This window comes from Arachis hypogaea, chromosome 12, assembly GCF_003086295.3.
Source record: "Arachis hypogaea cultivar Tifrunner chromosome 12, arahy.Tifrunner.gnm2.J5K5, whole genome shotgun sequence".
Lineage (NCBI taxonomy): Eukaryota > Viridiplantae > Streptophyta > Magnoliopsida > Fabales > Fabaceae > Arachis > Arachis hypogaea.
Window position 1 is genome coordinate 84,751,291 of NC_092047.1, and position 16,222 is coordinate 84,767,512.

General features: G+C 39.2%; 3 protein-coding genes across 5 annotated transcripts; all 3 read left to right on the forward strand.

Annotated features, from left to right (window-relative positions):
- Positions 1-2,606: 2,606 nt before the first annotated feature.
- Positions 2,607-9,270, forward strand: LOC112727608 (protein N-terminal glutamine amidohydrolase). 3 transcript variants are annotated; one of them, XM_025777424.1, is made up of 7 exons: positions 2,607-2,800; positions 3,275-3,380; positions 4,181-4,258; positions 4,391-4,518; positions 5,060-5,184; positions 7,629-7,789; positions 9,253-9,270. In XM_025777424.1, the coding sequence occupies exons 1-6, from the start codon at positions 2,700-2,702 to the stop codon at positions 7,787-7,789; spliced, it is 699 nt and encodes a 232-aa protein (XP_025633209.1). In that variant the 5' UTR covers positions 2,607-2,699; the 3' UTR covers positions 9,253-9,270. The 3 variants fall into 3 exon arrangements, with proteins under 3 accessions (XP_025633209.1, XP_025633208.1, XP_025633207.1); XM_025777423.3 differs by lacking the exon at positions 9,253-9,270 and adding an exon at positions 8,224-8,577; XM_025777422.2 differs by lacking the exon at positions 9,253-9,270 and having other exon boundaries at positions 7,629-7,990.
- A 516-nt stretch (positions 9,271-9,786) lies between these two features.
- LOC112730188 (uncharacterized) lies at positions 9,787-10,650 on the forward strand. Its single transcript, XM_025780287.1, has one exon. The coding sequence runs from the start codon at positions 9,787-9,789 to the stop codon at positions 10,648-10,650; it is 864 nt and encodes a 287-aa protein (XP_025636072.1).
- Positions 10,651-10,782: 132 nt separating this feature from the next.
- LOC112730189 (uncharacterized) lies at positions 10,783-11,379 on the forward strand. Its single transcript, XM_025780288.1, has one exon. It carries the CDS (start codon positions 10,783-10,785, stop codon positions 11,377-11,379), a length of 597 nt encoding a protein of 198 aa, XP_025636073.1.
- Positions 11,380-16,222: the final 4,843 nt, after the last annotated feature.

A 16,222-nucleotide genomic window follows, 5' to 3' on the forward strand; every position in this document is an offset into this window, starting at 1 on the left:
GGACAGAGTTCTGGGTTAGAGTTGCAGATGAAAAATTCTAGGCACGTTAAGTGTAATAGGGGTTTTAGTTATCCATTGATGGCTGTTGTGTTTGTATTTGGAGTTGTATTTGCAAATTATCTCCGTTAAACTGGATAGCAGATAGTAAGTCTATGATGTTTTTTTGTTTTGGAAGTGCCAGTTGCTGAAATAGTTGTATCACTTAATAGTGTAAATCCGAATTTATTAAATCGAATAATTGTGTTGGTTATTTGGAAAAGATAGACTGTGTCAAAAAATAGAATGTGTTACACTCAAATTCTTTCATTCCATGAAAAGCAATCCAGTAATAACTAACAATAATATGTAACATTAACAACTTTATACAGTAACCAAATGTCAATATCTTGTGCACAAAGTGACTCCAAAAGTGGGAAACATATAGAACTATACCAACATCAGCAACACAAAGATAAATAGAGTATTATAGATCCTTAATTCACATAGGCTATCAAAACAGAAAGCAAAAGACTGTTTGTTGTGGCTGTATGTAAACTAGTTTATAAAAAAGACAGCATCTACTTGTTGGAATATAAACCTAGGACTACACTTCTAGTTCTTCCTAGGAGGCCTAAATCCAGGAGTGAGAATGAACTTGAATAGTCTTGATGCATTCCCGAAAGTTGTTGCGGCCATTGTCTCGGCACTAAGTCCATGTTGTGTGCTGATAGGAGTGGGAGGCCTAAAGTGAGGTCCAATGATTAGAGGACTCTGATTCACCATAGAAGCTTGAACACAGGTGGAGGAAATTGGTGGCCTAACAATTAGTTGCTTCATCCTTTGTGTAGGTGGATTATTCAAGTTGGGGGTCTCAGATGCTCCATGTAGACCAACAGTATTGCATTATGTGAAACAAAAAATAAGATTAAGATATTGCTATTTATAATACAATTGTGAATTATGTCACTTACAACCTCTGGTTGGGGAGCAGACTGTGAAAGAGGAATTTCATCTCCTTGTCTCACTGTTGTACCTTCTTTTGGTGTTGATTTAGATAACTTCTTTTTTTGTTTTTTTTTTTGCCTTTGTCTACATTCATAAATAATATACATCTCAATCTATAGTCAACAATAAAACTCATGATGAACACATTTAAACTAAGTAACCCTACAAACTACTTACCACAGGATCCAGAGAAGTTCCTTCAACACTAGCATTCAGATTGTTTCCCTCACCAAACTGGTTCTGTGTGGGTCATTATACAGAGATGACAATTAAATGCTTCATCAAATTTTACAATGACAATTAAAACCCTGACCAACCTATCATGTGACACTTAAATCCTTAACCATTTTGTTATATGACAAATCAAATCCTAAAGAAGCCATACCTATGTGGTGCTAGCAGAGTCCATTGCTGGAGTAGACTTCTTCAAAGCCCTCATTTTCTTCTTGGTCATAGGCTTCCAATTAGGATCTTTGGGTGGATTGGAGCATGTTTTGTAGTAATGAACCGTTTGGCCACACTTGTTACAAGTCACCTCGAATGTCTTCTTGGCCTTATGGGAATGCATTTTCGTCTCCATAGAATTGCCTTTTCTCTTCATTTTTGGATGATGAGCAGCTTTCTTAATTGGTGGAGGTAGTGGCTGTGGTGAATCAGTTGGGGTTCAGTATTCTTCACTGTTAACTGGACTAATGCAGTTTCTTCAATCTTACATCAATTTAAACAGCCAATCCTAATAATCTGTTCCAACTTTCAATAATTTTTTAACACATCTCTATACTTTCATCTTATTTAAATACATAAAACTTCTAGGATATAGTAAAAGAAACAATATTTTAACCTCTCTCTACCCCACCATGGCTGAATGCAAATAACAATTGTAGAATGAGGACCACACACAAGCAAAACAATGAAAGGGACAGTAGCGACACCAACCTCAGCAATCAGTGCTGTGTGCCGAACCGTTTAACTTCCGTCAACAGCGCCGTCCAACAACCGTCTACGTCTCCGTCAGAAGCTTCGTCAGCAACCTTGTCACCAAGCTTTTCACCACTCACTCCTGCCTTGATGGAGAAGAGAGTTGTCTGCTAGGGTTTAGAATGTAATTGTGTTAGAGGATCAAGGGGTCTTTAGGGGATAACATATAAGGCGCGAAACCAAACGACGCCTGGAAACCTCAAAACGATGGCATTTTTGTGTTGTGGACGAGGACAGAAAGGACCCTGTCCATTTCACCTAGCCACGTGGGCTTCCATCTTCCACGTAACCACCCAAGCCATCCATATCATCCACTCGCCTACACACGTCAGTAATTTTCGTCGAGTTTTCGCCGTGAAAGTGATAGAAGGATCGCGTTGGTAGATGAAACACAGAGTCAGAGACCAAAATAGATTACGTTTTTGGTTAAGAGTTGCGATGTCATTAAAAAAAATAGACAGGATCGAGTTGATATTTTACTCAAAATAAAGAGTTAGAATAATTTAAAATTTTATTAAAAAATAAAAAAAATAGAATTTATATACTTTTCTCACATAAAACCTATTTTTTATAGAGATAAGGTTAGTGTGTTGTTTGATGAGTATTTTTATCTACTTCGCAAAGTTCAAGGGTATAAATGGGTTTTTTTCCAATAGTATAACGAATTTGAAGTGTAATTTATTCATGACCACTTTTGCTCTAGAAACAAAGAACAGACACACACACAGCACGGATCTATGGTGTTGGATTGGAAGGGTGCTGATCAAGGAGCAACAACATCAACTATGGAGCAACTAATTTCGGATGTTTCTCACTTCCACCATACCCCTTTTTATTGGTAAGCCCCCGGTTCAACTCCTCTCTCTCTAGGGTTTTGGGTTTTGGTTCTGTGTTTTCTTTTCCATGGAGAATCTTTACAGGACCCCCTTTTCCTTTATCATGTTTAGCCTCTATTTAATTTTTTAATTATTTTTTGCACAATTAAGCGGAATGGGTGTAGACGTCAACTAACATTTTGTGTGTGATGAATTCTATGTTTGTACTATGTTCTTAACTTCAGTTACTAATTTACTATTTATCAACATCTTCACTCTTGACTAGCGTTGATTTGATTTCCTATTCTCCATTGGTAGGGATCAATAAAAAAAATAGCGATGATGTTGCATTCTTCATACATCTAACAAGACCCTAACTATATGCATGTTCATTGTTGACTACCATATTGAGTCTCATCTTCATTCTAAAGCTGATATTCCAGCTCTGCTATCTACTTATGATGATTATTTTTTTTCTTCCTGTGATTTATTTGCAGTGAGGAGAATGTATATTTGCTTTGCAAGAAGTTGTGCACTGATGGGATAGCCAATGCTGAAGGATCTGATATTTTTGTTGTTTTCATTTCCAATGAAAAGAAGCAGGCATGTGCCATTTCATATACATTATTATTTATTCTTAGTCTTAGGGGAGATTTGTAATTTGCTTGCTAGTTTTCTTGTTCAAGGTGATTCACCTTGCACCCGTGAATATGTGGAGGAAATAATGCTTCTGTGAAAGGAAATAATTCTTTGATTCTGCACTATTAGCAGGTTCAACATGACCAAAGTATTGGAACATAACCATTATTAAGCTTTCATCACACAAAACACACACACAAAAGCACAAGTGGACACACAGTATCCTCAATTCCTCATGCTTTAATAATGGTATGTGGACAGAGTATTGATTACATGTTTAAGTCTCTGCAACCCTTTCTTTTGTTGCACTGCAATTTATAAGCACTTGAATTGTAGCAATAAGGCACAGGCACATTACCATTCTTACATGTCTGATATGTGTATGCGTTGTACCTTACAGGAGATGCTAACATTCTAACAAGTGTCTGCACTTGTACAATTAAAAAAAAAAAAAGACTCTTAATGTCTTGGTCAAGAATGGATACAACAAAGTGAAAATCATTTAAAATTTGAAATATGAAGAAAGCAAGAAATTTTGATATGTTTTATTATACCTTAAGTATTTTTTTTATTATGAACAAGGAAATTAAGGAGAGAATTTTTGAAATTATGAATAACGAGTATTTTTTAGTAAATTTTTACGTGTCTTGTGTTCATTGTCCACCGTCTATCATTGTCTGTGCTACATAAGATTGAAGAGTTATTTATCATTTTTGTTCCAAAATGATAATAATTAACACCTGTTAATGTCTCTCCTTCTATAGATCCCACTCTGGAATCAGAAGGCTAGCCACAGAGCAGATGGCGTTATTCTCTGGGATTATCATGTAATTTGCATTCAGGTATCACGAAATATGTATTCCTTCCAATGAGTTGAGGCAACTGGTTTACGGAATTTTAAAATCAGTTTATTGTATATTTAGATGGTTATTGCACAGATCATTGATATACTTTTCTCGTAATTGTCATTACAGATAAATCAAGGAGGTGGCCCTCCTCAAGTTTGGGATTTAGATTCAAGTCTTCCTTTTCCTTCCCCTCTACCTTCATATATATCTGAAACAATTCGGCCATCTTTCAAGCTATTTTCTGATTTTAATAGGTACTTATGCCACACTAGCTTCCTTCTTTTTTACACCCCCCCAATGGAACTATATCGGTCCCCAATTGTCGAGTATCTAATGGATGGCATTTGATCCACAACAGGATCTATCTCAAGTTATAAACTCGAAATATTCTACACTGCAATAATCAGAATGTGTGTCATGACAACCATAATTGAACTCACAATTACAGCATCTGCAATCATGATTGCATCAAAGACTGCACTGTTTAAATAATCTTTTGTTTGATAAATGCTCATTCTTGGTTGACTAATCAACCTCTTACTATGAAAAGGTTTACAGTAGTATGCATGGTCATAACAACCATTTTTCATGCTATTAAATACGTTCAAGGTATGTTTAAGAACATGTTCTAATCAAGCATATGCCACCTATTCAATATTTTGGTTTCAAAATTTATTTGTTCATGGCATTTTATTATGTTGGCCTTGTCCTTTCAGGATTTCAAAATAACTCATGGAATTTTGATTGGTTATATTTTACACTAAAGCATTAGAGTTTGGTTTCTTTTGAAATCAGGTTATTTCGTGTTGTGCATGCTCCGATATTCCTTCGATGTTTTGCATCCGACAGAAGACACATGAAAGATTCTGATGGAAACTGGATGCAAGAACCTCCTCAGCATGAACCCATTGTTGCTGAAGGTAATGACTTGAACTCTTTTACAAAATTAAGATGCTTTGCTTTCACACACGCACACACATATATAAGGAGAGGATCCGTTAATTTTAAGTTTGAGAGAAGTAAATCTTGACTATTTTGGACTAATAGTGTTGATCATCGTATATATGTATGGTTATACAGCCAATATTTGCTCCTCTTACCTTGTATAAAACCATTGTTGACTAAAAATTTGATAATATTAAATGCCAATTTCACACGGTTCTGAAATCTGATGTATTTTATACTCCTGCCTTATTCAATTTGACTTTGGTTCTAAGTTTTAACATTCATCAAACTTAAAATAGCATCACTGTAAACTTATGATATTGATTGAGTAAATGGTCAAAATCGTTACTGAAAGGTCACTCATTCTTCAAATTGGTATCCGAAAGATTCTTTTAACCAAATTCCTCCCTAAAAGATTTTTAGTTAATCACGTTAAGTCCTTTCGCCTATTCCTTAGCTGACGCCGTAAAGGAAAACTGATGTAGCCTGTTAAGTGTTAAGTGTCATCTCAGCACACACACTTGGCAGTCCTAATTGGCTGCTGACATTACAAGTTTTTGAAATTAGATCAAATAAGTTTCCAATTGATGAACCCTAATCCCAAAATTATGTAGTGGTCAAAACCAAAAGATAGGCACACAAACCACAAACAAGTCCAGATCATGATTTGAAACCTAATAATTAATACTAATTCCATATGGTATCAGATAGCAAAGCTAAATTGCCAAACTTTTAAAGAGAAAAACATTTGCAAACTAAATAAAAATTCAATCGTAGAGATGAACATCATTGAGTGACTAGAGATTTAAATCAACTTGAGCATTCCTAAATTTTAGAAATTCACAGCACATCAGATCTTCTGCATCCACAAAAGTCAACTCAAGGGACAATTTCCAATGAAACTTCTAGATTCAACCCCAACGCCACAACCCATCACAAATGTCACAAACCCGATCTCAATTTTTCCTATTAAACTTAAAACAATTGAAAAAATCGTAGCTTTTTCAACAATAGCCCTGAAAATCAAAACCCTTAACCAAAATCAAAACTAATTCATTGCATGAGTAAAAGGGCAAACCGACCCAAATGAAAATATGCCAAATTCAATACACACCTTAGACCCAGAGAATCAACAACCACCATCAAGCAGAAGCAGAAGCAGAGGAAGAAGCTTCTTATTTGGATGATGACCTGTCCTCCTTTCTCAGCAAGAAGCCTGACAGGAACATGGTCCTGCTGGACGATTACGAGGCCGATGAGCTCGACTTCGAATTTGGCCCCAATCGCTGAAGCGGTTCTTCTCTTTTCCTTGGTTTTGTTGTGGGTTTGTTTTAAGTTGTTTTCTGTAAATGGATTAATACGTTCCCTGGCATACATTATCTAGTTTTTCATTTGATAAATGACGCCGATGAAGAAAGCTTCTTCCTCTTCTCTTGTGTGAAGATGAAATGTCAAGGTTAGAGAATCAGAGTGTTTTGTTATGGAATGAAAAGAGTGAAGTGAAGGTATAATATGAGGAATTGAAGAGGTATAGGTTTTGATGGTCAAAATGGCACCATTTCAATCAATCCCCCACTCTAGCATCAAAATGGTGTTGTTTAGCAATGTGCTGAGATGTTACTTAACGGGCCACATCAACTTTCGTTAATGGCATCAGCTAAGGAATAGATGGAAGGATGAATGTGATTACTAAAAATCTTTCACGGGCGAATTTGATTAAAAAAATCTTTCGGGTACTAATTTGGAGAATGAGTGATCTTTTTGAGACGATTTTGACCATTTACTCATTATTGAGTACTACATCCTAAGTCAGTGTATCAAAGAGATGGATTTCTTCCAACTGTTATCTAGTTACTTGCAAGGGGACCTATAAAAGAGCAAAACTTATAGCAGGCTCGATTTTGGAATTGAGTACATTGACCAAGTGATCACTATTCTTATCGATGAAGCCAGGATATGTTAATTTAATTCCACTATGTTATGATATAACAGGATTGATATTGGAATTACTATAATTATAGAATTGGATGGAACATTTGTAGAATTATTAGGGAAACTGAAGATATAGTTGAAATAGATCATAGAAAAGGGATGAATCATATATAAGAGAGGAATGTAATCAATGAGAAGAAAGTTCTAAGATATTTCACAATTCATATAATGAGTGTTATAATACCGATATCCTATTCATACTGTTCTCACTCAGAACTTAGCCCAACTCTTGTAATTGGGTCCAATCCAGTTATATTCATTACATATGCAGTTACCAAACAATTTTCTGTTAATATCAAAAGGTAACCTGTTAGGGTAACGTTCAAGTTTAGGAATTGTGCTATTTTGTTTATACTGGGAAAAGAAAATATCATGCTATATAATGTAAGTTGTTGTTCTTCATGCTTATGGTTCTTCGTTTGTGCAGACGGAACAGTGCATAATCTGAATGAATACATGAACATATCTGCTGCAAATGCTACTACTGATTTCACTTCGATCAAACATGAACTTTATACGCAGAAACATGGTGTCGTGATAAAGGAAAATCAGCTGGAGGAATTATTTTCCCAGATTGCTTTACAATAGGTATATTATCCCTAATCAGTGCTTTGCTTCCGCTGCTTGTACATAAGTTAGCATTCATTTCCCCCTTCCCCCATCGATTTTTGGTTCTTTTAAGGGTGCTGGTTAAATATTGTTTATCTTAAATGGGTAAGCATGAAAATGTTTATGTTGTATGAATTGTTACTGAGTGAAATACTAGGAAAGCAAATCTAAGTTCCATTATGTTGTTTTAGGAGCATTACAACATGTTTCCTGTGACTTATAAAATTTTAAAAAGGAAAATGATAATGCCACTCCATACCTGAATTTTTTGCATTGTATGTTTGCATGAATTTGTAGAAAAAAGGAGTTACATTATCAAAATAAGAGTTGTAATATCCATTTCCTTTTAGAAAATGTAAAACTATTCTGGGAACCATAAGTTTTCTGATTGCATTCTTACCACGAACGTTCAGGCATTGAATGGCTACAAGTCTCCCTATGATTAAACGTTTGAAAATGAGTTCTGCCAATAGTTTCATCGAAGGCTTTAAATTGCAAAATTGAGGTAATTTGAAGTGGCAAGATTACTGAGTTTTGAGTATTTTTTGGTTCTATTTTCTATTAGCATTTTCATTAAAAATATAAAATAGAGGAGAAGACATGTTTGGTAGGTAAGGAAGGGCATTGATCATAAACGTGCGTTATCCTCTAAAGAAGATTCTGTTCAGTTGTTTGAGGTTTTAGAAAGAACACTAATTAAGAAAACCCGTCTGAGTTGTTTAACATTAATTAATCTTTCTTATTTAAGGATATACTTATTCCCTTTAGTTATTGGTGGTTTATTTAATCAAGAACCTATTTGATTTCCTTTCAAGCAAACACAATATATATATATATATATATATATATATATATATATATATATATATATATAAGAACTTAAAAATATATGCGCTATTTGAATTTAGGCTCCATTAAAATGCTTTGTATCTCGAATAATACGAATACCTGCTAAAATTTTAGTAGGATACGATTTTATTAAGGTATCAGATCATATGGAATACTATTTTATAGAATATAACACTGTTCTCTTGCAAATACACTTACTAAGAAAAAATACAAAATAATTATTTATTAACGTCTAATAGTTATGTACTGCACCCAAGAATCTCGGCCGATCTCGGCCACGTCCGAGATATACCTCGACGCAACGGTCGCCTTTCGAAAATCGCCCATATACTCGAATCACGGAGCCAGCGTACTTGCCAGCATATCCGGATTAATCCACTCGCGGAAATCTCGGAATATGTTGACCGATCAGGCTCCACGCTGAGCCTATAAATCCGAACAGAAAACATTGAACGGAGACATGAAAAACAACACACTCTCACTCGATAGAACTACTCGGTTTTGCCCTATACTGCTCGTCTCCAATCTTATATCTTTGGTTTTAGTGGTATTTTATTCTATCACTGACTTGAGCGTCGGAGTCCTTTTTGCAGGTACCACGCTCGGGTTCGAGTTCACGAGGATAACGTCGGCTCAGGACTAACGTCGGCTCAGGAGCTCTTATCGTACCATCAGACCGACGTATAAATCAAGAGCAATATCCTTGCCAGAACATTTGGCGCTCACCGTGGGGCCGACGTTAAGCTTCTCCCCCCTGAGAATATATCCGTTTATAAAAGCTTACCCATATCTGCACATTTTTCTTTCCCTTTCTTTATCGCAGGAATAGGACGATGATGGATCATTCCGAAACTCATCACTCTACCCAGGCGAACACCGATCTCCTTGCCGCAAACGCCGCGCTACTGGCAGAAAATCAACGAATGGCCGAACTATTGGCGGCCATACAAAACAACGGAGATCGGAAGGAGCATAGCAAAAAGGCGAATCCCGAGCAGGACGAAGAGCATTAGTCAGAATCCAATGCTAAAACAGCAGAAACTCTCCCCAAGAACGGGAGGAGACGAGCTAATCCATTCTCTGAAGAGATAATGAATTACAAAATGCCCTTGAATTTCACACTCCCAATGACCCTGACTCCATACAAAGGCATTGGGGATCCGAAGGTCCACGTCACCAAGTTCAAATCCATGATGTTCCTCAATAGCGATTGCGACCCCATTTTATGCCGCTCTTTCCCCACCTTTTTGGATGGAGCCGCCCTACTATGGTTCTCTAATTTGCCTGCAGGATCCATAACTAGCTTCGACGAGTTCGCCAAGATGTTTATCAATTATTTCGCGGCATCAAAAATATATGTCAGAGATTCGGACTATCTAAGTACCATCAAGCAGGAACTGAACGAAAGCCTCAAGGAATATATGACGCATTTCACTACGGCGGCCATGGAGATTCCCGACCTAAACTCAGAAGTACAACTACACGCCATTAAAAGTGGGCTCCGACCAGGGAAGTTCCAAGAAGCCATAGCTGTGGCCCAGCCAAAGACGCTGGAAGAATTTCGAGACAAAGCTACGGGACAAATTGAAATAGAAGAACTTCGCGAGACACAAAGGAACGAAAGGCCGACCTCGCGAAAAGACGAGGACAAGTCAAACAGGTCTAACACCAAAGAACATAGAAAATCTTTTAAACTAACTCCAAAGTTTGATTCATATACCAGGTTCAACACAAGGAGGGAAGATATTATAAAGGACATACTCCACAACAGATTAATCAAGCCGCCAGTCAAGGTTGGAACGTACCAGGACCAGAGGTATGTGGACAAAGGGAAGCATTGTGCTTTCCACCAAAAGTTTGGTCACACCACAGACGAGTGTGTGGCTGCCAAGGATTTGTTGGAAAGACTGGCACGACAGGGGCTATTAGACAAGTACATCAGCTCAAGGAATCAAAAGGAAGCATATACAAGCAAACCGAAGCATAACTAGGACCGCAGGGACAAGGGATCGTGGCGAGACCCAGTCGAAACCCCAACCGCCAAAGGAGTCATAAACTACATCTCAGGAGGATTCGCAGGGGGAGGAATAACGAGCACAGCAAGGAAACGAAGTTACAAGGCCATGATGATGATGGAAGGAACCCGACAAAATTCCCCAAAACCAACCTCCTCAGCCACCATCAACTTCGGCGCCACTGACTTCAAATTAAGAGCGCCAAACCTAGATGACCCAGTCGTAATTTCAGTGAGCATGGGACCGTTAACCGTGAAAAAGGTGTTGCTCGACCCAGGAAGCAGCGCCGACGTCCTGTTCTATTCTACATTCAAAAAGATGCAACTGGGCGACAATTCACTACAACCATCAGGAGGGGAGCTGGCAGGTTTCTTGGGCGAAAGAGTCCCTATATCGGGCTATATCTGGATGAGAACAACATTAGGAGAGCCACCAAATTCCAAATCCCTGGATATTCAATTTCTAGTGGTCGACTGCGCCAGCCCCTACAACATCATCTTGGCGCGCCCCTCCTTGAACTCCTTCGGAGCCATCGTCTCCACTGTCCACTTGTGCGTCAAATTTTCTTTGCAGGATAACACAATATCAACAGTTCATGCTGATCACAGAGAAGCCAGGCAATGCTACAATGCGAGTGTACTGAGGCCCGCAAAAGAGACAATCCCGAGGATAAACTCGGTATATAACTCAGAACATATCCCGTGACTAACCGACATGGATCCAAGAGATGACCACGACCGACCTTCCCCAACAGACGACCTGGAGAAGGTACAACTACATACAGACAATCAATATACTAACGTTGGATCAGCTTTTTCTGCAGGGAGAAAGCAAAATTTGAAGAACATCCTGAAAGACAATGCTGACCTATTTGCTTGGACACCAGCCGACATGCCGGGGATCGACCCAAACTTCATCTGCCACAAGCTGGCAATTAACCCGAATGCCCGACCTATACGTCAGAAAAAACGAAACTTGGGAAACGAAAGAAGGAGAGCAGCAGCAATAGAAACACAGAAACTTCTCAATGCAGGTTTCATCAGAGAAGTCCGATTCTCTTCATGGCTGGCCAACGTGGTTATGGTAAAGAAGAACACGGGAAGCTGGCGAATGTGTGTGGATTTCACGGATCTGAACAAAGCCTGCCCAAAGGACTCATATCCTCTTCCGAACATCGACAGACTCGTGGATGATACCTCAGGATACAAAGTGCTAAGCTTTATGGACGCCTACTCAGGATATAACCAAATCCAAATGCACCCGGACGACGAAGATAAAACAATATTCATAACCGACCAAGGTAATTTCTGTTATAAAGTAATGCCTTTTGGACTAAAAAATGCAGGTGCCACCTATCAGAGACTAATGGACAAGGTATTCAAAGGCCAAATCGGAAAAAATATTGAAATCTATGTCGATGACATGGTCGTCAAATCCAGCTCAGAAGAACAGCACGAAGCTGACTTAAAAGAAGTCTTCCAACAGCTACGAACACATAACATGAGGCTCAACCCCGAAAAATGCGCGTTTGGAGTAAAACAAGGAAAGTTCCTCGGTTTTCTGTTAACAAACCGAGGTATAGAAGCTAACCCAGATAAATGCCAAGCCATATTAAACATGCAATCACCAACAACAATTAAGGAGGTCCAGCGACTAATAGGGCGCCTGGCTGCATTATCAAGATTCTTACCAGCGGCGGCAACAAGATCTTATCATTTCTTCAAAACAATAAAGAAGTCGGAAAAATTCACATGGATGACTGACTGCGAAAGAGCATTTTCTGAGTTCAAACAAATACTAGTATCACCACCTATATTACAGAAGCCCGAGCAAGGTAAACCACTACTACTTTTCCTTTCAATTTCAGCTAACACTATCAGTTCTGTCCTCGTAACAGAAACAGGGGACGAGCAACACCCGGTATACTTCGTAAGCAGAGTCCTACAGGACGCCGAGCTTAGGTATCCAACGATAGAGAAACTAGCACTCGGTTTGGTGATAATAGCTCGCTGCCTGAGACATTACTTTCAGACGCACCCGATCATAGTACGCATGGGGCACCCTTTACGACAAATACTCTCAAAATCAGACTTGGCAGGACGGATGACGAAATGGGCGATTGATCTCTCGGAATTTGACATATCATACCAGTCAAGAGGATCGCCTAAAGCTCAAGGGCTAGCCGATTTTGTAGTCGAATTTACATGCAAAAATGAACAGAACAAAAATTGGGACTTATATGTAGATGGCACGTCAAATGAAAACGGATGCGGAGCAAGGATCCTTCTAAAGGATGATGAAGGGGTACAAGCTGAGCAGTCGATCAAATTCCTCTTCCAAACAACAAACAATCAAGCCGAATATGAAACTTTGCTGGCTGGATTACGATTGGCTAAGGAGGTCGGAATCTCTTTTCTGACAGTTCACTGCGATTCACTATTAGTGGTACAACAGGTAAGCGGCCAATTCCAGGTACGAGACACACTCTTAGAAAGATATCTAAACTCGGTAAAAACCCTAGTACAGTCTTTCAAAAAATTTGAAATATTACACATACCTAGGGAGGAGAATTACATAGCTGATATCCTGTCAAAACTAGCCACGCACATATTAACCGAACAAACGGAAAAGCTTCATCATATTACGTTAACAGAAGCTAGTTTAGAGACAAAATCTGTCTTTAGCATATCGCAGGAAGAAGACTGGCGAAATGTATTCGTCAACTACATAAGAAGCGGAGCCATACCAGAAGGAGAGGAACCAAGGTCATTCAGATACAAAGTAGCTCAGTATACTCTGCTGGGAGCCGAGCTATACAAACGAGGAATCTCTAGACCCCTTCTGAAATGTCTCGGGCCGGCAGAAGCGGAAAATGTCTTAAACGAACTGCACGACGGAATCTGCGGAAACCACACTGGAAGTAGAAGCCTAGTCACAAGAACCTTACGAGCCGGCTACTACTGGCCAACAATGAGAAAGGATTGCAACAACAAAGTACAGCGCTGCGATGCATGTCAACGGTGCGGACCACTCATCCACAACCCGGCCGAGCTGCTGCATGCATCAAACATCAGCTGGCCGTTCCATAAGTGGGAGATGGATATACTCGGCCCGTTCCCTATATCGACGAGACAGGTAAAATTTTTACTTGTGGCCATCGACTACTTTATAAAGTGGGTTGAAGCACAGCCCCTAGCAAAGATCACAGCCAAAAAGGTACAAAATTTCATTTGAAAAACGATAATATGTAGATTCGGTTTACCTAGGAAAATCATATCTGATAATGGCAGGCGATTCACCGATAGAAAAATTGCATCATACCTTACAGATCTGCATATTAAACATTATTTTTCCTTTGTCGAGCACCCTCAAACCAACGGGCTCGCAGAAGCTGCTAACAAAGTTATCTTGCAGGCATTAAAAAAGAAATTAACAGATGCTAAGGGGCGGTGGGCCGAGCTCATACCAGAAGTAGTATGGAGCTATAACATAACACCACATACAACAACGAATACAAGCCCATTCCGACTAGTGTATGGAACAGAATGTATAATACCAGTCGAACTCAGCCAAGGATCCAGCAGAACCGAATACTTCAATGAAGAAGACAACTCGACGGAAAGAGCAACCGAAATCGACCTAATAGACGAAGAACGCAACCTGGCTAAACTACGGCAGCAAGCCATGCAAACAATGATAAAGAAACAATACAACAAAAGAGTAAGGCCGAGAACACTACAAGAGGGAGACTTAGTTATGCGACGAATGGAAGATGTACGGAAACCGCCAGGTCAAGGAAAGTTAGCCGCAAATTAGGAGGGTCCTTTTCGAATCTCTAAAGTTATTGGAAAAGGAGCATACTGTCTGGAAACAATAGAAGGAACACCCCTCCCCAACACATGGAACATTTCATCCCTGAAAATGTATTACAACTAAATTCTATTTGTAATAGTGATTTGGCCAGGTACTCTTTTTCCTGATCACGAGGTTTTTTCCTAAGGAGGATTTACTCGGACAGGTTTTAACGAGGCCGACCATCTCACATAATAGACAATTCAATTTCACAACCAATATAAAGCTTTAATGCATATCAAATTACCAAAACCGACCTTATAAGGCCGGACACGCCGATGAAATATTCAGTATCCATGAAAGTCAGCATGAGAACTAAACAGGCATTCACAAAACATACAAAGGCCGACAAACAAAGTCGGAAACAAAGTTCAAAATATTCCAACACAAACAACAAACTACAATAAATAAAACATAAAAATTTCCATCAAGGAGGAGGAACACTCTCATCCTGGTCTTCGACGCCCTCATCATCAGCAAGCCGACCATTCACTACAGTCTTTGCAACATTCAGCCGCCCGACGTCAAATTCGGGGGCGAACAGTAAAACTTGGCTGACAGCACGGTCAAATCCGGCCAAAAACATGTCCATCTTCTCCTCCTCAAGCTCGTTAAGACGAGCAGTCATCTCACCTTTAACTCTGTTATTTTCCATAAAATCAGCCTGGAGCATCCTGATTTGCCCATGAAGACGTCCCACTTCGTCTTCTTTCTCTTTCTTCAGTAACTTGATCTGTTCCTTCAGGTCCCCTACTTCATCTTCCCTTTCTTTCACCTTAGCAGTGACATCACTTACAGCTTTTTCCTTTTCATTTAACAAAAGCTCGGAGGATGCAGCTTTATCAATCAGAACCTGCTGTTCCAAACTTAACAGCTCCGTAGTACGACCAACGCAAAGAAGTCGAGATGCAACAATCTAGGCAGAACAAGATAACCTCAGCAAACTAGCAAATAAATAGAGAACAAAAAGAAAAACAAAATTACATACTTGGATGAACTTGCCCATCCCCTCCAAACCCACACGACGAGTAAGTGCCATATCCCCAGGAAATTGGGAAATGCGATCCGCAAGCTCGGCCAAGGGGAATTGATCACTCCAGAGCGAGTGAGGGTTCGCACCAGGCAGGAAACCATGCAGCCGACATTGCCGATCAAAAACAGATTTCACGGCAACATTCTGATCACCCTCGGAAATCACCTCCAGTGAATTCTCCGAGACGGTTTTCCTTCTTTTTGGCGAGGGAGGAGCCTGGGCAGTAGAAAATGCAGCATCCTCGACAGCCTCCTTCACAACCCCAGAAATACTCCCACTACTTTCACCCTTCTTCTTCAAAAAAGCTTGGAATTTGGCAGGATTCAGATTAGGCATCTTACTACCTGAAAATAATATGAAGGTCAGTAAACATATAACAGAACAACGCAAAAACTTGCACAAACAACAGTACCTATATATAATTTCAGCCCTTCAAAATCATTTTTCGCATCGAATTTCAATAAATCAGGAATAGGCAAACATCTCCCAGCAGCAAAATTCTCAATCAGAAACTCCAAAAGACAATCCTCTTCCTCGCTCATATCATCAGCCTCAAGAATTTGCAAAGGCTCCGAACACCAATACAGAGGGAACTTTTCTATCATTTCTTCATCAAGGAAGAAGGGATATACAGTCTCCAAAGCACGAATTTTTACAAACATA